The sequence below is a fragment of the Myotis daubentonii genome, chromosome 4 (assembly GCF_963259705.1).
Source record: "Myotis daubentonii chromosome 4, mMyoDau2.1, whole genome shotgun sequence".
NCBI classification, from domain to species: domain Eukaryota; kingdom Metazoa; phylum Chordata; class Mammalia; order Chiroptera; family Vespertilionidae; genus Myotis; species Myotis daubentonii.
Genome location: NC_081843.1, coordinates 59718907 through 59742436, shown reverse-complemented (window position 1 = coordinate 59742436; position 23530 = coordinate 59718907). Strand labels below are relative to the sequence as shown.

The following is a 23530-nucleotide window of genomic DNA, read 5'->3' as shown; positions in this document are numbered from 1 at the left end:
TCTTCGGTCAAGGGTATACGAGTAGCTGCGCTCCCCTGCTAGAACCTCCAAAAACTACACAAGCTTTTCCTAAAGTGACATGGAAAAATAGAAATATTAAGAAAGTGAAACTGAAAACCAATGGTATATAACAGCTGTCTTAGAAACTGCTAGTTGCCTAACTCAGCACATCATCTTTTCCTTAAAAACAGAAATACCACTGTTATGGTCACCCAGTATAAAACAATGTATAGCACAAACTCCCTGCAGTGACTGCTAATAGCTCAAGTTCAAATAAGATATTAAGCAGAAATGTTGAGTTGTACTTGTCCCAGAAACTGTTCAGTAGGGGCTGACTAAAGTAGGCAGTAGATACTCCCATTTTTGCCCTTCTGATTTGCCTTCAAAACTTTCAGAACTCTTAAAACTTGCGGCTGACAGAAGAAAAGATGGGGAAAGTGCTCAACGTTTACATCTGCACGGGCTCGAATAGTACAGAGGCCAGTATCTTTATCCAGTATTTGGAGGGTTATTATAAGCCAATGTTGTTAATAATTTGAGTGACCAGAAAAATTACTATTCTGTTCAATAAGACATGTAGTCCATTTTAAAACTGTTTTTTCAAGTTATATTTTTAGGTGCTTTATAAGTGCAGCTATCGTCAATTATTTACTTCCTTGTGAATTCCATGTAACTAAAATGTTATGATTCAGTATCTATGAAGTAGATTGGAGAAATGCTTTTCAAACTCTAAACCAATATCAAGATAACCCCATCCCTCTCCAATTTTTTAACTGCATATGCCTAGGCCCAATCCCATAATCTGTGTTGAAGCCAAGCACAGTGAATCTGTGCAAAAGGTATATAAAACACATTGAGGGTTCCAATGGCTTACCTTTGTTCTTAGGATAAAATGACTAAAATCGGACTTCTGCCTACCTCTCCAACTTCATCTTAAAACCACTCCCCTATCTCTATTCTGCACTCTAGCCTCACTTCTTTCAGCTCTTTAGTTTGCTATGCCTTCTCACCTCATAGCCTTGGTATAAAACAATTCTCCATACCTGGAAAGCTTGTTAATCCTCCTTCCCTGGTACTCCTTCTCTACTCAGCCTTCAGTTCTAAAATTTAGCTTTCCTAGACCTCTGCCCCCAGATTATAGAAGACAACTCAGGATTGCTGGTACTTAGTACGCACTTAACATAAACTAGCAGGGGATGTTTTACTAAATAACTGTATCTATATTTTCTAGCACAGTGGTTCTTAACCTTCTGGCCCTTTAAATACAGTTCCTCATGTGACCCAACCATAAAATTATTTTCGTTGCTACTTCATAACTGTAATGTTGCTATTGTTATGAATCGTAATGTAAATATCTGATATGCAGGATGGTCTTAGGCGACCCCTGTGAAAGGGTTGTTCAACCGCCAAAGGGGTCACAACCCACAGGTTGAGAATCGCTGCACTTTACCTGACAAACTCTGAAAATATACATATTTGTAAATTAATTACTACTACTACGTCCTCTTTGCTTTTTATTCAAAAACACCATAGCTTAAGTTTTTTCATATAATACTAGAGGCCCGGTGCATGAAATTCATGCACGGCGGGGGGGGGGGGGGGAGCAATCCGGGATCCCTCAGGGGATGTACGGCTGCCTCTCACAATCCAGGACCTCTGGCTCCTAACCGCTTGCCTGCCTGCCTGCTTGCCTGATCACCTCTAACCCCTCTGCCTGGCTGCCTGATCGCCCCTAACCACCTCTGCCTGCCTGATCACCCCTAACTGCTCCCCTACCAGTCTGATCGCCCCTAACCGCCTCTGCCTCGCCCCGCACCCAGGACCCAGGATTCCCTGCTCCGGCCGGTCGCAGGCACCCAGGATCTGGGCTGGCTTCGCCTGGGCCGGCCACAGCAGCACGGGACCGCCGGGCAGGCGGCTTGTCCCTCTCCCGGGCCACAGGCGCAGGCCCAACCGCTGGCGCCCAGGACTATGGGGTGTGCAGCTTGTCTCTCTCCTGGGAAGCAGGCACAGGCGCAGCCACTGGCGCTCGGGACCACAGGGCATGCAGCTTGTCCCTCTCCCAGGCCACAGCCCCAGCCGCTGGTTCCCAGGACCACAGGGCGGGCGGCTTGTCCCTCTCCTGGGCCGCAGCCTGGCTGGTCCCCATTCCTCTCTTCATTTGTTCCTGGCTGGTCTCTATTTCTCTCTCCCCAGTGGTGGGCGGCTTGTCCCTCTCCTGGGCCGCAGCCTGGCTGGTCCCCATTCCTCTCTCATTTGTTCCTGGCTGGTCTCTATTTCTCTCTCCCCAGTGGTGGGCGGCTTGTCCCTCTCCTGGGCCGCAGCCTGGCTGGTCCCCATTCCTCTCTCATTTGTTCCTGGCTGGTCTCTATTTCTCTCTCCCCAGTGTTGAGTGTCTGAGGCATGATGGTGTGAGGGTGTGATAACCATTTGCATATTAGCTCTTTATTATATAGGATTTCTTGCTCTTTCCTCCTGGTTTCTCTGCCTCTAATTTTCTCCTTTTGTATTTTTTCTTCCTCCAAGTCATCTATCTAATTTTAAATTGTTTGGGGGGGAAATAATTTTAAGAAGCTACTTTTAAAACAGCAGAAATTTTGAAACACTGGGTCTACTTCCCACACGGTTACAAAGTAGCACTAGTTCCTTTCAATGATGAATATGATATCCAATTCATAATGGTCCCCCATCCTCTTATCCCCAATGTCTTATACCTGGAGAGCTTTATTCATGTATGTTAACTGCTTGACCCGTATGGCCCTTTCTCTCATTTATACACCAAATAAGACAAAATTTTAAATAGCTCTTCACAGCCTCCAAATTATTTTTATACTGTATTCCATTTTATCTTCACAACATCAACAAAAAATATCTTTGTAGGCATTTACAGGGAGTTTTTCTAGACCTTTGCAGAGAAGGCAACCCTATCATGGTCTCAGCTTTAAGGAAACTTAATTCTATAGTCAAGTACTTAATTCCAATCCCAACCCCAACCTCCTGTTCTGAGGGCCTTACATCCTTCCAAATATCCCGTCCTCTCATATTTGCTCAGAATTTACTGCTCTCTCCTCTTCTGACTTTGAGTTCCCTTTTATTCCTGGCAAGTGGAAAGTTTTCTCTGAAGTTCAGCCATGCACCTACTTTGTTCCCCAATGTTCTATTTCATTTAGCATTTTTCATATGTTTGTGGGTAGCAGTGAGTCTATATTATAAAGTAGTTCAGACCACATATGGCAGAATAGCAACCTCCCTTTTCTGTACCCAAATCTCCACTCATATCAATCCTTTGAACTCAGGAAAACACTGAGACCTGTACTGGATACATGAGAACAATGTATTCTCAAGTTAAACAAAGATTCTTTTATATTACAAGTATTCTTTGCTTTTTTATCACAGGAATTTGAAACTATTCTGCAATGGAACATAAAGGAAGAATAAAACAACAAATGACCTTATAAGAAAATGGTAGCAATGAGCAGTTGCTTTCCTTACCACCAGATCACCAATAGAAAAAAACTGGCTCTGATAAATCTTGGAATAGATTTTAAAAAGTCAAGAAAGTAATATTGGACTGGGTATAAAAGTTCTGAAGAGGAAGGAAAAGAACATCTCAAAACAGTAGCACTAAAGAAAAAAAAAAAAAGACTGCATGTTTAAACATATGTAGATTAGACTAACTGTATCAGAGAGAGAAAGGGTCATAAGGACCAAGCAGTTAACATAGGTATTCATTAAGTCAGGGCCTTTTAGTTATTTTTATAGATCATTATCCACTTTAACAGAACTAGAAAAACAATATGGAAATAGGCATTGAGTAAATAATTACAATTAGAAAAAACAAATTAGTACTTTTCAAACTTTAAGACCATACTTATATAACATACATTTTATATCAGGATGAAGCATATATGCATGTGTACACATGTATACATGAAAAAACTTGATGAAATAACTCTACAACACTGCATTTTCTATTCTAGTTTATATTATTTCTTTCACTTAAAAATCTTATCATGATCTTGTAATGTGTTGCAACTCACTATTTAAAATATATTAGCTTAGAACAAGTCATTTAGAAAATGAGGTTTAGCTAGGCAGATGATGACCAAGATCAGACTATCTTTAAATTCTATAAAATTATACTGTTAAAACTTGTTATCCTTTATCTTTTACTACAAACCATAAAATAATTATTAAACATTTGAGCCCTGCTGGTATAGCTCAATGGTTGAGCATAGCAGACTCATGAACTAGGAGGTCATGGTATGATTCCTGGTCAGGATACATGCCCCAGTTTGCAGGCTCAATCCCAAGTAGGGGGCATGGAGGAGGCAGCCGATCAATGGTTCTCTCATCATTAACTAGAGCAGGGGTGGGCAAACTTTTTGACTCGAGGGCCACAATGGGTTCTTAAACTGGACCGGAGGGCCGGAACAAAATCATGGATGGAGTGTTTGTGTGAACTAATACAAATTCAGTAAACATCTACACTAATAAAAGAGAAAAATGGTAATTGGCATACGACGATACCCTTTTCATTGGCTAATCAGGGCTATATGCAAATTAACTGCCAACTATGATTGGCAGTTAACTGCCAACTAAGATTGGCAGTTAACTGCCAACAAGATGGCGGTTAATTTGCATATGTAGGCACAATGCAGGGAGGCGAAAGGGAAAGCAGGAAGAAGCCTCCTGCCACTGACAGTGATCGGAAACCCAGGGGGTAGCTAAGAGCTGGGGGCAGGGCAAAGGCGGCCCTGGGGCCGCCTTTGCCCTGCCCCCCAGCCATGATCGGAGTATCAGGTGCCTTTGCTGCCCTGGCCAGTGATAGCAGGAAGTAGGGGTGGAGCCAGCGATGGGAGCTGGGCACGGTCGAAGCTGGCAGTCCCGGGAGCTAGGGGTCCCTTGCCTGGGCCTAAAGCGGAGCCCATGATCGCGGGGCTGCTGCAGCTGTGGGTCCCCGCTGCCCGGGCCGGACACCTAGGCCAGAGGCGTTAGGCTGGGGCAGGGGCGGAGCCTGCAACCACGGGGAGCTGGGGGTCCCCTGCCCAGGTCTGACACCTCTGCTGGAGGCCTCAGGCCTGGTCAAGGGGCCGATCCGGTGATTTGTGATCGGAGGGTGATGAGGGTCAACTCCTCTGGCGGAGGCGTAAGGCCTGGGGAAGGGGCCGATCAGGTGATCAGAGGGTGATGGGGGTCTACGCCTCTGGCTGAGGCATCAGGCCTGGGCAAGAGGCAGAGCCAGCAATCGGAGGGGTCTGGGGGTCCCCTGCCCAGGCCTAATGCCTGGGCCAGAGGCATCAGGCCTGGGCTGGGGGCAGAACCAGTGATGGGGGGAAATGAGGGTCCCCTACCCAGGCCTGACACCTCTGTCAGAGGCGTCAGGCCTGGGCAAGGGGCTGATCCTGCAATTGGAGGGTGATGGGGGTCAACGCCTGAGGGCTCCCAGTATGTGAGAGGGGGCAGGCTGGGCTGAGGGACACTCCCCTCCCCACACACACCCAGTGCACGAATTTCGTGCACCGGGCCCCTAGTCATTACATAAAAGGGTACGGTCTTTTTTTTTTTTTTAATTTTATTCATTTCAAACGGGCCAGATCCGGCCTGCGGGCCGTAGTTTGCCCATGGCTTAGTCGGACTAGAGGGTTGGGTGCACGAAATTCATGCGGGGGGCGGGGGGAGGGTGTGGGGGGGTGTCCCTCAGCCCAGCCTGCACCCTCTCCAATCTGGGACCCCTTGAGGGATCGGGCCTAAATGGGCAGTTAGACATCCCACTCAAAATCCAGGACTGATGGCTCCTAACCGCTCACCTGATTGCCTGCCTGATTGCCCCTAACCGCTTCTGCCTGCCAACCTGATCACCCCCTAACCACTCCCCTGCCAGGCTGAATGATGCCTAACCGGTCCCCTGCCGGCCCAACTGCCCCTAACTGCCCTCCCATGCCAGCCCGGTCACCCCTAACTGCCCTCCTCTGCCAGCCTGGTCCCCCCGCCAACTGCCCTCCCCAACAGGCCTGCCCCACCCCAAGTGCCCTGTCCTGCTCCCCCTAAACTGCCCTCCCATGCAGGCCTCGTCACCCAACTACCCTACCCTGCTGGCCATTTTGTGGCACCCATCTTGTATCCACATGAGGGTGGCCATCTTTGACCACATGGGGGTGGCTACCTTGTGTGTTGGAGAGATGGTCAATTTGCATATTATCTCTTTATTAGATAGGATGTTTCTATCTCTCTCTCCCTCTTCCTTCCTCTCTAAAATCAATATAAGTATATAGAGAAAAATCTGGAAAGCATCTATCCACCCATATGGTTCCGGAAACTGTTAGTGCCACTGCTTTTAGGAATTGAACAACAAATACAATGGTTCCTTTTAGTATTCTAAATTACCGATCCAAGACAAAAATCCTATTATAAGGTAAACTTTGTTAAAGCACAGTACAATACCTTAAAGTCTCTAATAAATGAGAATAAAGCTGCTAGAAATAGATGCTAGGAAGGATAACATTTAGCATGACTGTCTGGGTTTAGTCATGTTGAATCTAAGTTAAAGACAGTAAATTCAAAAGTTTCTGTAAATTCAGGAATCAGGAATCAGATGAGAAATAAGGCCTATGTGTATATGTTTCTGCTTGGAAGTCACTAAGTAATAGTCTCATAAAATACATTAAATTTGTTATTAATGACACAATACATCTCAAATTAAATAATTTATAATTACAAAAGTTAGGTAAAGCCTGATAATAATTTTTTTCCTCATTGGTATTCCCTATCACGTGGAAGTCTAACATGTAGAAATTACATGATGTTTCAAAATAATCTTTAAAATAATTGAGTAGGAGGGGTTAGTAGTAGGTAGAATTTAGAAATTAAACTAAAGTGGCCATGAAATAAAATATGTTGAAGCTAGATGATATGTACACAAGGGTTCATTTTACAGTTGTCACTACTTTTGCATATGCTTGAAATTATCAACAATTCTTAGGTTAGCACAAATAAAGTAAATGTCTACATTTAAAACTTCAGTTTTAAAAGCTAATCCACTTATATGAACTCTGGCCAGTGTGGCTCAGTTGGTTGGAGTATTGTCCATAAACCTAAAGGTATTGGGTTCAATTCCCAATCAGGACATAGATTTCGGGTTTGGTCCCTGGTAGGGCCATGTATGAGAAGCAACCAATCGGTGTTTCTTTCTCACATCAATGTTTCTCTCTCTCCCTCTCTCTAAAATCAATAAACATATCCTTGGATAAGGACTGAAAATGTATGTATATATTTATATGCCTTTAAATTACTTTAATGAATACCATCATACATACACATACACACACACACACACACACACACACACACCCCACAAAATTTCCAGCACCATATGCTTTGCCTTCTAACAAAATTATTTGTAATTTGGTGTTTCATCACAGTCTGCATATACCCATGGGAATGTTTACACATAAGAACAACCTCCATCTACTGTGAGTCATATAGCAAAAAAAGTTAATCAATGTAGTATAGTATGCCTGGGATAAGCTACTGCACACTTGGCAAATGCTTTGGTATAAAATACATGCTAAAATTGGAATAAAGAGAAGATCATGTTTTTGTACTCGTGTACAGCTAGTTGTAATTCTTATAAAATTTCCTTTCAGCTCAAACTTCCTTTTATTAATGAATCCAGAATTTAGTTACAGAAGTGGAAATATTGCAGTAGTTCCATCAAATAGCAATCTATATATAAAAAGTCAGTGTCCATGATGACCGTGATGACCAAACAACCTATCACAATGAGGTGCACTGAGCACCTCTCAGTCCCTCCACCGCAGCCCACAGGCTTCGATCGCAGCAAGGTGGGTGGCAGGTGGGCGGGGCAGTCAGCAGCAGCAGGCGGGTGGGAGGGGCTGTGAGCAGCCAGCGGCAGGCTACCAAGTGGGATTTCCCACGCTGGGCCTCTAGTAATCTATATAATAAAGATGCCAGAACCGGTTTGGCTCAGTGGATAGAGCGTCGGCCTGCGGACTCAAGGGTCCTGGGTTCGATTCCGGTCAGGGGCATGTACCTTGGTTGCGGGCACATCCCCAGTGGGGGGCGTGCAGGAGGTAGCTGATCAATGTTTCTCTCTCATCGATGTTTCTGGCTCTCTATCCCTCTACCTTCCTCTCTGTAAAAAATCAATAAAATATATTTAAAAAAAATAATAAAAATAAAGAGCCAGGGTTGTAATGACCAATTACGACCTAAGGCTCGACCAGACTGGAAGTCAATGCAGGGTTGCCATAGCGACCCAGCACTGACTGGGGCTGCTCCGGGCACCCCAACCAAGCACTGACTGCCTAGGGGTCTGCGGATCAGGCCCGGAGAGAGGCCTGCAGAGCAAGAAGCAGGTTTTGATCTGTAGCCTCTGTGGCAGCCGTTGATCAGAACTTGCCTCTCTTTCTCTCCCGGCCTGGCCAACAACCTCGCCTCCATTTCTCTCCAGGCCTCCATTAGGACTGCTCATCAGCCCTGCCTTTCTGATCAGGCCCCATTGATAGGCCCAGAGACGCTGACTGGCAGAGAAACTGACCAATCAGAAACAAATCTGGGTGAATATAAGGAGCCAATGGCTCCTAGGAGGTGGAGCTTTTGAGGCTGACTGGCATAGAAACTGACCAATCAGAACCAAATCTGGGTCAACTGTGAGGAGCTATTGGCTGCCTAGGAGGTGGAGGGTTTTTTTTTTAATATATTTTATATATTTTATACAGAGAGGAGGGGAGAGCGATAGAGAGTTAGAAACATTGATGAGAGAGAAACATCGATCAGCTGCCTCTTGCACACCCCCTACTGGCGATGTGCCCGCAACCAAGGTACATGCCCTTGACCGGAATCGAACCTGGGACCCTTGAGTCTGCAGGCTGATGCTCTATCTGCTGAGCCAAACTGGTTAGGGTGGAGGCGGAGCTTTTGATGCTGACTGGCATCAAAACTGACCAATCAGAACCAAATTGGCCAGCAGAGGAGGGCAGTTGGGAGCAAGATCAGCCCGGCAAGGGAGGGCCGTTAGGAGTGATCAGGCAGGCAAGCAGAGGCAGTTAGGAGTGATCAGGCAGGCATGCAGGTGAGTGGTTAGGAGCCAGTGGTACCAGATTGTGAGAGGGGTGTCCGACTGCCGGTTTAGGCCCGATCCCTTATGGACATCCCAAGGGGTCCTGACTGGAGTGGGTACAGGCTGGGCTGAGGGAACCCCACCCCCTCCGTGCATGATTTTTGTACACGGGGCCTCTAGTCTATATGTATAAAAGCCTAAGCGACCATTATGACTGGCCGACCAGATGACCGGATGACTGGCCGGTAGCTATGATGCATACTAACCACCAGGGGGCAGACACTAAATGCAGGAGCTGCCCCCTGGTGGTCAGTGCACTCTCACAGCCAACCTCCTGCGGCCCCTCCCCACTCCCCACCAGCCGGCCCCACCCTGATCAGGACTAGGTGAGAGGGCTCTGATTGGCCCAATCGCAGGCCAGGCCAAGGGACCCCACCCGTGCACAAATTCTACCTCAAGCATAAAAAACAAGAACAGTTTTCCTTGTGGGCATTTAGACTGTAACTCCACTCTTCTCCAATGGCCCCATTTCTTTACATAAAAACTCTTCAGCATAGTAATTATTGCCTTCTAACATCATTTTTCCTGGATATAAAAAGTACTTTTTGTTTTATGCCTTAGCCTGTCAAAATACCTCACCTTATATTATAAACCACATTGCCAGGACTTTTAACACACACCAAATTTAAGATTACCAGCGTTTTAAATGATCTCTCACAAATTTTTTTTAACTTCATTCTGTATTTGGCTTGATGTTGAAATTAACCACCTGTCTTATAATCAAACTTCTCTGTCTCCTACATTTTAACTGCTGAGGACTCTTATTTCTGTATTTGCCATATGCACATGATAGTACAAATATTTAAGGCTTAGGTTTCTTGCTTGATTATAAACTTTAGAAAAGAATCTCCAATTTTAGCATTTAAGGATATCTATGACTTAGTAGTTGCTCAATCACCAAAATCAGCAATTTTCAACCAGTGTGCCTCAATAATTTTTAAAACACACAAATACCTGACTACTTAGGGGAAATGACCTCTTTTCCCTTAGATTGTCACATTACAAAATGACAACAGCCAATAGCTGTTGTGTGTGAATGAGTCAAAATTATACCTGTTTTTGGTCACATCAGCAAAAATATTTTTTTTGGTATGGTGTAGAATTTTAGTGATTAGTTTATGTGTGCCATGAGATGAAAAAGGCTGAAAATCACTGATCTAAATTAAACAACTACCTGAAGACACAGAACTTTATTTATGAAAGCAGCAACTGGAGAGATGTATAATAGCTACTAGGAGTGGTTCATTAAGCGCTCTCCACTATTTTTGTGCCTTATGCCTCAACTCTGAGAGATACTATAGCTATTGGATCCCAGAAACCAGTACAGTTTAGCCAGAACTTGTAGTGTCTACTGTATTTTAATCTCAATGATAACTATATCTCACCTAATCTATACATACTAAAGAAATTTTCAAATGTAGTTTAACATTTACTTAAAGTTGACTTCTTAACTAAGCAGTCACCTAGCATCATGACACAAAATATATTCTTAAATATAAACAGTAATGTTTTCATTAATATAGAAGAGAACTTGATTCTGGAACAATAGATTCCTAAAGTTTCTCCCTAAAACCAGAGGTTCTGACCAGTCTATAGATCATAATAATCTTTCTTCAAGTTAATTTCCTGGGAACCTTATTAAACTGAAAATTCTGATTCAGTAGGTCTGGAACACACATAGGAAATTTTAGGGTGAAAGAATCTTTCTATACAGTACTTGGGTGAAGATACATGATTCCATGTACTTGTCAAAACCCATAAAACTGTATTTCAGAGAGTAAATGTAATATGTACAAGTTTTAAAAAAATCAATCCATGTGACTGAGGATCCCAGGATGGAAGAATGCAAGTAACAAATGAATCTAACTTCATTACAAATTTATGATTTATCCATAATGACGAGGGGAAGAGGAGAGCTAGCTTGAGTAACTTGGGGAAAGTTTTTTAATCAGAAAACTGTAAGGCTAAGTATAATAGCAACTGTTCACTATATATAAATATTGTATTCTAGTTAATAAATTTGTTTCTTCTGGGAATATCGCTTAAAAATTCCAAAACTGCATCCAGCCAGCGTTGTTCAGTGGTTTAGTGTTGACCTATGAACCAGGAGGTCAGGATTCAATTCCCAGTCAAGGCACATGGTTGGGTTGCAGGCTCGATCCCCAGTGTGGAACGTGCAGGAGGCAGCCGATCAATGATTCCCTCTCATCACTGATGTTTCTATCTCCCCCTCCCTCTCCCCTCCTTTCTGAAATCAATAAAAATATAATCAAAGTTCTTGGAGAAATGGCTGATTCTAGGGCAAAAGGATGGAAGTGAGTAAAAAGACACAGAAGCCAATTTGAAAGAGAACTCCCAATAAGCAAACCTAGAACAATGTGAGCAACAAAATAAATAATTTATTGGCTCATAACCCAAAGAATAAAATACATACACATAAGTCCTTGCTTATATATAAATGAATAATTGAATAAATGGGGGAGAAATGACTTCTTTATAGAATTCCACTTAATATATGTATACTAGAGACCCAATGCACAAAATTCGTGCAAGGGGCTCAGCCCTTGCAGCTATGCTCTAGTCCCTCACAGCCACTACGGCTGCCTGGCTTCATCTGGAAGGTCATTAAGAAGGTTGTCCAGAAGGACATCTGGAAGGTCGTTTGGCTGTCCAGTCTAATTAGCATATTACACTTTTATTATTATTACAAATATCTGTTCCCAGCAGAGGATGTAACTTATTTCCCACTCCCTACTCCCACCCACCTGAGTAGACTAGTGACATGCTTCAAAAGAATACAGAATGGAAAGGGGGAAAAAAGTAATTTTACAGTGGAAAAATGTGGCAAATACTTATGTGATGGCCAAGTGATGTAGGTTAATATCATCAGTAATGCCACATGGATATTATGCTCCCCATATAATGTAAATAGAAAAGCACGTTTCCTCTGTGATACTCTTTCTAAAAACTGATAACCCTAGCTTATCCTAATAAAAGCATCAGACAAATATCCAAATTTGGGGACATACTACAGGATACCTGGCCAGTAATTCATAAGACAATTAAGGAAATCAAGGAAGACTTAGAAACTCTCACATACCAGAGGATACTGGGGAGAGTTAACAACTAAATACAACATGGTGCTCTGGATTAAATCCTGGAACAGGAAGAGAATAGAATGTTAACAGAAAAAACAATGAAATCCAAGTAAAGTCTGGAATTTAGTTTTTTCAAAAAGATGCTAAAATATTTTTAAATTGGGTTTCCCCTCTGACAAGTGGAAATCATTGATACTGTGCACATCACAGTTTTGTGAAGATGAACTGTGATAAATTCATGTAATGCACTGTGCACTATGTGTGTTATGCCTGGCTCAGTCAGAGTAAGAGCTCAATAATTACTGGTTGCCATTATTATTGTTTTTTGAAAAATAAAATGTACCCAGCCTCTTGCTGGCATGGCCCATGACACCATTTTTGTGGGGTTCCCAGAAAATAAAAAGCATGTATAATAACAAAAAAATAAATAAAAATGGCAAGGTTTTTAATGACTCCAAGCAAACAGCTTCATATATATGCATACTGGGGTCCCTCAGCCTGGCCTGCGGGAATCGGGCTGAAACCGGCTCTCCGACATCCCCCAAGGCGTCCCAAATTGCAAGAAGGTGGTTCTTGGGTGATGCACCCCAGAATCAGGCTCCCTCCTTTCTGGTTCCAGGTGCATCACCCAAGAACCGCAGCTGCCAAGTCACCGCAGCTGCCAAGTCACCGCAGCTTGGCAGCTTCTGTGTTGAGCATCTTCCCTCTGGTGGTCATCGTGCGTCATAGCTACTGGTAGGATAGTCACTTAGGCTTTTATATATAGACTAGAGGCCCGGCGCACAAAAATTTGTGCACTCGGGGGGAGGGGGGGTCCCTCAGCCCGGCCTGTGCCCTCTCGCAGTCTGGGACCCCTCGGGAGATAATGACCTGCTGGCTTAGGCCTGCTCCCGGGTGGCAAAGGGCAGGCCCAATCCCTAGGTGCAGCCCCTGGTCGGGCTCAGAGCAGGGCCGATTGGGGAGTTGGGGCGCTGCCCCATCATGCACAGAGCAGGGCAGATTGGGAGGTTGTGATGCCACCCTCAGTCACGCTCAGGGTAGGGCCAATTGGGGGGTTGGGGCACCGTCCCCTGTCACACTCAAGGCAGGGTCGATGGGGAGGTTGCAGCGCCACCCCGACACGCACAGAGCAGGGCCAATCAGGGGGTTGGGGCGCTGCCCCCATCACACACAGAGCAGGGCCCATCAGGGAGTTGGGGCACCGCCCTCTATCACCCACATAGCAGGGCTGATCAGGGGGTTGGGGCGCTGCCACTCTCACACTCAGGGCAGGGCCGATGGGGGAGGTTATGGCTCTACCCCATCACACACAGAGCAGGGCCCGTGGCGGGGGGGCGGGGGGGGGGTTGGGGAGCTCCCCCCTATCAGGCACAGAGCAGGGCTGCTCAGGGGGTTGGGGCACCGCCCCGTCACACACAGAGCCGCAGGGCGATCAGGGGGTTTGGGCGCTGCCCCCTGTCACGCTGATCCCGGTGCCGGGAGGCATATTACCCTTTTACTATATAGGGTAGAGGCCTGGTGCATGGGTGGGGCCGGCTGGTTTGCCCTGAAGGGTGTCCTGGATCAGGGTGGGGGTCCCCACTGGGGTGCCTGGCCAGTCTGGGTGAGGGGCTGAGGGCTGTTTTCAGGCTGGGAGTGACTGAAGTTCCCAACCGCTCCTTTTTTTCTTTTTTCTTTTTTTATTCTGGGCCAGCTTTACCTTGAGGCTTGGCTCCAGCTCTTAAGCCTCCGTGGCTGAAAGTAGGTTTCTGGCCTTTGCTTACAATGTTGCGAATCTGCTGGCTGAAGTCCGGCAGTATTTGTTACAATGTTTCTTAAACTGCCCGTTTAGAGGCCTGCAGCCGCAGGCGGGGAACGTTGGTTTCCTCCAACGATCCTCCTCCTCCGTCACTGAGGCAAGCAAGACTCATGTTAGTTTCAAGCTGCCTGGCTGCTGGCTGCCATCTTGGCTGACAGTTAATTTGCATATCTTGCTGATTAGCCAATGAAAAGGGTAGCGGTCGTACGCCAATTACCATGTTTCTCTTTTATTAGTGTAGATTTAATATGAAAACAAATCACTTAGGAATCTATTTAAAATGAATATTCTGATCCATTAAATCTGAGGTGGGGCCCAAGGTTGTATATTCTGAATAAGCTCCTAGGTGACCACAACTGGACCTGCAGCTTTTCTATGTCTGTATGTTTTTGAATTTCCCATTAAAAATGTAAAACAAAAAGGTTTCTCCATTTATTCGTTATCTCTTCACTACAAAGAGGTACCCATGTAACCCACCAGTCATCGAGATCTTAAATAAGCAACTTTAGCAATATTAAAAAGACACTGTTTGCCCCACATTATCTCATGCCTATGTAATGTCTTTGAGAGTCAAGTCATATACAATTCTCTTATCCTTTTGAGCCACCAATAAATCTGAATACAGTAACCTAGACTGACCACAATCCTAGGAAATTCTGTGAAAATCTTGATGTAATCAATCCTACTTGGGGAGAGTAACCTATAACTTAAGCTCCTACTTAACAGTTTGAATTTTTAAAGCCTAAGAAATTATCTTGAACGACCTTAGAATCAGTACATGTAAATTTGAGGAAAGAAAAACTTAATAGAAAAAGATGCAGAAAGCACATACTGAACTGAGAAATTAACAAAATATGAGATGAAAAAGTCATACTTTCCTGCAATTAATGACATCACAGGAAATTTTAAAAAGTTTCCTTAACTCACTGATTTCTAGCCATTCTGGTTTTAGAATTTCATGTCTTCCTTAAAATGCTCTTTAGTACAAATTTTTGAAATTTAAGAATCAATTTTTTTTTTTTAAGATAATTGCAATGTAAACTCAGGAAATACCATTGTAATTGGCGTGGCCTTTAAAAATTGTTCAAATTCATTTAGTGAAAGAAATAGATTCTGATGGCAAGAAATATTTCTTTTTTTAAAAAAATATTTTTATTAATTTCAGAGAGAGGAAGGGAGAGGGAGAGAGAGATAGAAGCATCAATGATGAGAGAGAACCATTGATCGGCCACCTCCTGCACACCTCCTACTGGGGATCAAGCCCACAAGCCAAGCATGTGCCCTACCAGGAATCGAACCCTGACCTCCTGGTTCATAGCTCAACCACTGAACCATACCAGCTAGGCAAGAAATCTTCGTGTGTGTATACATAAATGCAATGTTGCCAAAAACGGTATAGCACAATAGTATTCAACATAAAATTGTATATCACAGAGTAAATGTAATATATGCAAGTTTGAAACAGATGGTGAAAAATGTGACCTGTGTTCAATTTAACCTTGACTTGGTGTTCCTTAAATTTAACAGGTCATTTAGACTATAGGGCTTCTCATAACCATTAAAAAGTATTTTAAAGACTGTATTTCTGTAAAAGAGATTTTCAGTTAGAACATTTACATTCATCCTATTTCCTACTCAATACCTACCCAAAACACTTTAAAAGTTGAGATCTAAAAATTCTTGAAGCATAAAGCAATAATTAAAATATTTTCTATAAGCCAAGGAAATATAAGTGCAACAGAGTTCCTCTAAGTAAATATAAAATTTACACACACGCATTTAATACATATATAACTGTATTAAGTCAAGCATTGTTAATACTATAAAAAGTTGTAATGAAAAAAACAAAGAATTCTAAGAATCAGGCCAACAAAGCTCAATTGCTAGCTATAGATTAATTCTAAATGATTAAGAACATTATCACACATCACCAACAAGTTCTGTCACTCTATAAGAACTTTCAAGAGCATAACATATAAAGTAATTATAGTGACTCAAATAAATTCTTAAATTTACACGGACAAACTTACATTACTAAAAATTTATTCTGCAAAAAGCAAAAAAAAAATTAATCTACAGGCAAGCAGAGTTCTTCTGAGTATTAAGCATGTATAGCAATCATTCAAAATTTAGTAAATGTGACTATATAATTCTGGTCTTTACCCCTAAATCTATTTCTGAAGTAAGTAATCATTCAAGATAACTGAAAAATAAAAAATGTCTTACTAGGATTAGAAAACTTGGTTGCATATAGCAACATAAATTCACACAGCTAGAAATTGATGCTTTGAAATCTTCCAATAGTATTTTTAGAAAACTTAACTTCAATGAGATAGTAGACTTTGTGCTGAGTTGAAACTGATGTACAGGTGCATCCTGACCCACATTTCTTAGTAAATAAGTTTCAAAATTGACAGTTATAGCATAGCCAGAGACATTTTCCTATGTTTATTTTTCCTTTCAGTAAACAGTTATAAAGAGCTTTCTACACGGAAAGAATTAAAAAAAAATTTTAGTAGAAAGCTTTTTATATACCAAGCCAAAATGTCAAATGACCTTTCTTAATTCTATTTCATTTCAGGAACTTCCACAAAGGATAAAAATAATCTGAAGCAAAAATGCATTTAAAAACTCTAGTCAATAAAAAGCAAATTTACAATGTATATAAATTTTTCAAGCAGAGTACATTTCTCCTCTCATTACTAATATTAATATTCATAGGGTAACTTCTGGGTTTTTGCAAGAAAATCCCTATATCTATGAAATTCAACTCACTTTTTTAACTAGACACAATCTCCCTTCTCTGGACTGGCCTGTTATGAAAGCCTGGGATGGGGGGTGGGAGAGAACCTAAGAATTAGTAACAATGACAGGGAAGCAAAGGAAAAGGATAGCATAGCAGCAATAAGGAAGAAAATGAAAGTAAAATAGAAGCAGGTTCTCCTTCTGATAAACACCAAGGCAGTTGTAAGAATAGATAACACTTTCTGAAGATTAAAGCCTGTATGGGTGAAGTAATGACTCAGAATAATTAGAGAATATGCAATTATTTAAAATGAGTATGCATTATAAAAGATTGCTTTAAATAAATGGATTTCTTGGGGTTTAATTTCTTTCCCCTATACTATCCAATTTCACTTACTACTGTAGTCACCCTTTGCTTCAGATATGGCAGCAAAATACATAAAAGATTACAGGTCAGAATATAACAAAGCATAACCTCTTGCTCTCAAGAGTCTTATTTCCTATTTTGTGGGTAATTTGGTTCCTATGTTTCTAGATATTTCTACCCCTTAACCACCTCATTGCTCACTAATGAATAAGAGAAAGTGGACAATGTGATTCTCCTATTCACTTACTACAGTCAGTATATCTGTAGAGATTGAATCACAGCTGAGATTCATCTTGTAATTTAGCCTCTCAACACTGATGATTCTAGTCAAATTGTTGTCTAAAACATTATACTTTATACATTAAGTAGTAAGATGAAACTTCGAAATGATTTACTTAAATTCTTGTTCCACAGTTAAGAAATCATTCGGAGAACTAATTAGTGCAAAGATGGTGTCAACTCTAGTTTTAGTAACTCCTAGACCAGTACTTGTTCAACTAAATAATGCTGCTCTCCATAACTGCTCCTTTTTCACTAAGTTTCTCTTCTTATCCAGTCTGCCTATGAAAGCTGATAAACTAAATAGCCAACAAGACCAGAAAATCTCAAGGCTCAAGTCAAACGAATAAACTACTGTTTCATTGTCTATCCAACATTTTTACTGAAATTCTGACTGCCAAAACTTTCCTGTTTCCTGTCCATCACTATAATTAATGTTTCAGTTATGTAGTATCCTATGTGTTACATAAAACATGATGCAAATTATAATAAGCAAATATGGAACGCACAGTATATCAGGAACTATGTTAAGCCCTTTACATGTAGCATTTCAATCCTAACTTTAATACCGTAATTCCCATTTTATAAGTGCAATAACCAATTCCTCAGAAGTTAAATAATTTGCCCTAACTCACAAAGCTAATACGTAGAACTGGCATATCAGGCAATCTGATTCCAACGTCCATATTCCCGATTTCCACATATAATAGCTACATGGATTGTATTATCGTTGTGCAGATAACTCAACTTTGAGGTCTACAGATGAATTTAAAGACTCTGTACTAGAAAAGGTTTCTCACAAATTAAAATAGCTTAATATGGCTTATTCCCATAAGCGGTATCTTCTTTGCAAATACATGGCTCAAGTAAGAACCTTTAACTCACTCATATACTAGTTTAATTACAACTCAAATGTGAAAGATAATGGGGGAGGGGGGATAGCACTGCAGCAATATTTCAACTAATGTCAGATCAGTATTGTGCAGAACTTTTTGCAGTGATAGAAATGTTTTCTGTCTGTGCTGTCCATCATGGTAGCCACTAGCCACAAGTGACTAGTATTGGAAATGTGTTTAGTGTAACTAACTGAATTTTGACTATTTTGTAAGTTTAATTAACTTAAAGAGCCACACATGGCTAGTGGATACTATATATTAGACAGCACAAGTAGAGAAGACAAAATGCCAGAAAAATACAATCTTACTGCTTTTATTTGGAGAGTGCATTAACAGTCAAATCAAGTTAAATGTCTTTTTACTTACTCTTGCTTTAATTATTAACCCAAATAATAGAAACCTCCAAAGATTTAAGACAAACTTTCTATGAACTCTTCTTTGTGTACTTCAATGGAAAAAAAATAATTAAAATTTTTTACCAAACAAGCTTCATATATTAGACACTTTTTAGTCTTTGGACAGCTAAGAAGAATCTGAATCTGAAAACTCTGCCACCTATTAGGAAACTAAAAATAATCACAAAAATTTTCAATTCTCTTCATAAATACTTGATAGTAAGTGCTTACCTTGATTCTCCACTACTGTTTCTAACACTTTCTTCATCACTATGTCCATTCATTGTAAATATCAACAAGTTTTAAAATGGAATATAAATCTTCCCAGTTTAAAAGATGAATATAAATACTCTTCCTTGAATATCAAAAATTGACAGATGAATTTTCTTCAACAGTCACAGGTTTCCTGGGACCCTTTTTGATTCACCTAAAAAACATATTAAGAAAGTAAGAAAATTTCACTAGAAGAAAAAAATTTAAAAGTCTATTTAGAACTTATACAAATCTAAACCACTTAGATTAGAGGTGGTAAGGAAGAGGTAGAAATCTTTTATTCAAAATACCTAGGCTTCTATCAACTACATTCCTGACTATTAACTAGAATTTAGCACACCACTGCTTACTTTTGACAGAAGAAATTAAAATATTTGTGGAGTGATAAAACTTTTAGACTGATTGCAATGTGTAGCAATATATATATAATAGATAACTAAAGTAAAGTGGTAGTATATAACATATACATACACCCAAAGGATAGAAAATGGAGCCTTATTAAATACTTGGTCAAACAAATTAAGGAGGGAAAGGCTACCTTTAATTGAGCACTAACACCTATCTAGCGCTAACAAGCCTAGAACTTCATATACTCAAGTGAGGGAAAGTTTTGCAAATGCTCACATGAAAGCAGAATAAAAGAATATTAAAGGGTATCATATAATCTTAACAAACATGTATAGGTCAAAACAAGTATGTTCTTTCACAAGTAAACCAATAGTGGACTGAAAAAAATTTAAATAATATTTATCCAGGTTGGACTTGCAGAGATTCCATTTTTTTTAAAAGGTAATAAAATATGTCCTACTTATTTTGTAATAAGGGGTTTAGGGCAACAATCATGGATCAAGACACTGCATTTCCACTTTTCAAGGCACCAGCACAACACTGGAGATTCACCTACAAGCCATCCACGAATAAACAAAGGAGATCTCTGGCAGGGGAGGGAGAGGAAGAAGCGGGGGAAGGAGACGTCAGATCCTTCCCCAGCCAGAAAGTACCGAGACAGCCAACAGAGCAGAGCTGTCCTCCGACCTCCGCGAAGAGAATTCACTCCTGTGATTTCCACTCCACCAAAAAAAAGGGGGGTGGGGGGGACACAGGCGGTTGCCAATTCAATCATAGCAAACTCCGCATCTGTACAGATCGGGATTTTAATTCTCCAGCACTCGCTGCCAGAACTTGGTAATCCAAAAAGTAACTATATACCCAGAAACATGTATTCCTGAGGTTGAACACTCATTCCAGCCAGCCAAGGAGCTTTACTGTTACAGCAGTCTTACTTAGAAATCTAGATACTCTAGCAAACTGCCTCTCCGCCGAGAAGTCTCTCTCGGTAGAGAAAGTTCGCTCCTCTTTCCGTTCTTTGCTTTCGCCCCTCAAAATGGCTTTCTTTGTACGCTGCAACTTCCTTCCCCCCTCTCCTTCCTTCTCCAAGTCCTCTTTCTGAGCCCCTTCTCGCAAGTCCCGAAGCCCCGGGCGCCCGCAGCCCGGTCCGAGCCCGTCCAGCATCATAACAATGACTCTCCCCTAAGTCATTAAGCCTCCGCCAGCCTCTTCACGCCCCGTCGTTTCACAGTTGTTTTGCTTCTGCGAAGTTTTCGAAGCCGGCCTCGACAGGAGGTTAGAAACCTGCCTCCTCCCTCTCTCCCTCGCAGCTTCCAGGCTACTGCCAGCCTCCCACCGGAACGCACCCACCCCGCCCCCGCCCCCGGGCCTCCCGAGGCCTCCATCACCGTCCCGGAGTCTCTCTTCCCGCCTCAAACTTCCCACAGACCCGCCCCGCGCCCTCCCAGGCTCGCCCCGGCCGCCGCCCCCTCCCCCTCGCCGCCGCTCCCCACGTGCAGGGCGCCCGGGCCGCGGTGGGATCGCTGCACCAGCCACCGGCTCGCTGCGGGGGCCTCGCAGCTCTCCCCTCGCGGCCCCGTCCGCCCCAGGCCAACCCCACGCCGAGAAGGCCCGGGATCGGCCGCCCGGCCGCCCGGCTGCCAGTCCGCCAGGCGCGAGGATGCGCTCCGCGGCGCCGGCCTGCGCTCGCCACTCACACGCCCCCTAAGCGCCCAGCCCGTCCGCCGCCGCCGCCGCCGGCCTTCGAAGAGCTGCTCGGCCTTCGCCCGGCGTCCGGCCGCTGGGCCGCCGCCCGGGCACCGCGCTGCCTCCGCCCTCCGCCCGGCGGGTTCCCGTCCTCCCCGCCACATCCTGACCCGCCCGCCCGCCCGCCGCTCCCTTTCTTACCGGCTGGCGTGCAGGATTCGCGGGGCGGAGGGAGACGACTCGGCTCGGCGGTCTCCCCCGCGCCCGGGCCCGCGGTCTCTTCAGCCGAGTGAGTCCTCAGGCTCCAGGCGTCTCGGGGTAAGCGGGAGTCAGGGAAAGGGAGGGGAGAGGGGAAGGACGCGGCGGGCAAGGGGAAGCCCCGATCCGCGGCACCAACGCGCGATCCCCTACGGAGCGGATCCAACAATCAATTCATTATTGAAGCACCAACGGCGAGGGCAGCAAGAGCGACAAGTAACCAGCCGTCGTCGTCGTCGCCGCGGCCACGCGCGCGCTCCCGTTCCCGCCGCTTATCGGCTCTCAGAAGCCGCCATGACGCCGAGAGAGCGAGAGCGCAACCGTCCCGGTCGTAGCCGTCTCCGCCGCCACAGCCACCGAGGTCGCCGTCGCCTCCGCCTCCCGCGCGACGTAAGCTCCGCGGCTCACTCCCCTTCCTCACTCAGCGCGAGGCAAGCTGGCGGGCGAGCGGGCGCGAGCACGTCGAACCCTCCGAGCGGCGCGCGGGCGGTGGGAGGGGCTACGTTGTGGAGTCGTAGGGCGTAGGAAGCAAGCGATTGGCCCGGAGTCCGGGCGGCTTGCGAGTGCGCGCACGCGCGCGGGTGGGAGCGCGCACGCCGACTACGCGGAGGCCGCCGGACTCTGACCACGGCCGTGGGCCGCGGATCTTGGACTAGGCGCCCTCCCCTTAGCGGCCTTGAGTTGAGTTCCGGGAAGTGGGAGCCGCAGGCTCGCTCCGTGCGGGTATGGACGCTATTCGGGACCGTTGCGCCAGGATGTCGAGGCTGAGAGACTGAGAAGGAAAGAGGAAGCGGAGGGGTGGGGAGGTACAGAAGACTATGATGGGGTTCGGGTAGCCGCGAAAGGTTCGCGCTGGGTCAGTCAAGGGTCTGGGTCGAGCGTGGGGTCCGGTCGCCCGGGCCTCGGCCGGGGCTGAGCGCCTGTCGGGAGGCATGGGGCCGGGGCCGGGGCCGCTGCGTCACACCAGGCAGCCTGGGAACCCAACTGTTGGGCCACTGTGGCCCCCTCCCGCCGCCCCTGCGCCTAAGCGACCTGCCACTGGGGCTCCCCCGGGGGCCTAGGGCTCCGCGTGGGCGGGGCCGCACCTGGGATGACGGAGGAACATAGAGACCGAGTTGTTGACATCCGGTGCCGCTTCTTGATTTCATTTTGGGGGCAGTCGAGCCCGGCTCAGGAAAAAACAAACAAAAAAAGGACAACTTTTACAGCCTTTCTAGGTTCCTTCCCTGGAAGGCGGGGTGGAGGGTGCGGTTCAGAATCGCAACAAAAAAAAGCAATTTGTAGGACATTAGTAACTGTCTCAGCTGAAGGTGCTGTAATTTAGTTGACCGTTTCTTTCATAACTGTAACCGCGGGCCTCGGATACAATCCTTTAAGTGAGTCGTAGGGAACTTTGCAAGCACGGCGGTGCCCTGATTCACTCTTAGAAAAAAAATTTTTTTAAATAAAAAATAGTTTACACTTCATTAGTTTTCTGCTCCACATCGATCTTGAATCACTCAAAGTTAATAATTTTTGAAACTTTCTAATCCCATTCTTCAGTTATTTGATTGGATGTAAAGTCCATGCGTTTGAATGTAATGACTGCATTTCCAAAGTAATTCGTTGTGTGGGACATAGTCAACTTTTATAAACAGTTTGGTTCAAGGCCTTTAAAAAGATCTCAAAACGTATGTGTTCTGTGTATGGAAGGATACCTTCATCTGCACCCTTGGGGCGTAGGGAAAGGCAAAAAGGTACACATGGTCTACCCGAAAAAAAATGTATGTCTGATCAATAAATAGTGAAACAAAATGGAACACTACTGTACTTTGTAAAATTATCCGCGTTCAGCCTCTTGTTTTATTCCTTACCCCCTAGTTATCAAATAGCTATAATGCTGAGTTGTGAGGAATAACTCCATCTCTCAAGTAGCTGAGTGCTAATTTTTAATATGTTTTTAAAATGTGATAAAGGTGACTTAATGATAGGAACTTTCTGTGCTTCCTAATGATTTCTTTCTTGGATTACTAGAGTGGTAAGTAAAAAAAAACACGAAAGCCCCCCAAAAGCAGTAACCATGGCTGATAATGAATTTTGTAATCAGAAGTATTAATCAGATAAAGTCTCTAAACATAACTATTAATATACTATACTTTTATCATTACTGTATAGGCATAATCTGTATGTTTTCTGAAAGCACATCAAATCTTTTTAAACTGATTTGCCATTTGGATATGATATGCTCCATATATACATATGTGAT

At 43.9% G+C, this 23530-nt stretch overlaps 2 protein-coding genes across 7 annotated transcripts in view; one reads left to right on the top strand and one right to left on the bottom strand.

Moving 5' to 3' along the window:
* The window catches only part of CHD1 (chromodomain helicase DNA binding protein 1), a 78213-nt gene extending 56847 nt beyond the window's left edge, over nucleotides 1–21366 (bottom strand). For all 6 annotated transcript variants that reach the window (XM_059694029.1, XM_059694024.1, XM_059694025.1 and 3 more), the window contains exons 1-2: nucleotides 21229–21366; nucleotides 18952–19147 (exon numbers count right to left, since the gene is read on the bottom strand). In XM_059694029.1, the coding sequence (XP_059550012.1) occupies nucleotides 18952–19004 (53 nt within the window). In that variant the 5' untranslated portion in view covers nucleotides 19005–19147; nucleotides 21229–21366. The remainder of the gene's footprint in view (nucleotides 1–18951; nucleotides 19148–21228) is intronic.
* Nucleotides 19835–23324, top strand: LOC132233845 (serine/arginine repetitive matrix protein 1-like). The gene is made up of 3 exons (XM_059695086.1): nucleotides 19835–20178; nucleotides 20547–21345; nucleotides 21472–23324. Exons 1-3 carry the CDS (start codon nucleotides 19835–19837, stop codon nucleotides 21808–21810), a joined length of 1482 nt encoding a protein of 493 aa, XP_059551069.1. The 3' UTR covers nucleotides 21811–23324.
* The last annotated feature ends 206 nt before the right edge of the window (nucleotides 23325–23530 follow it).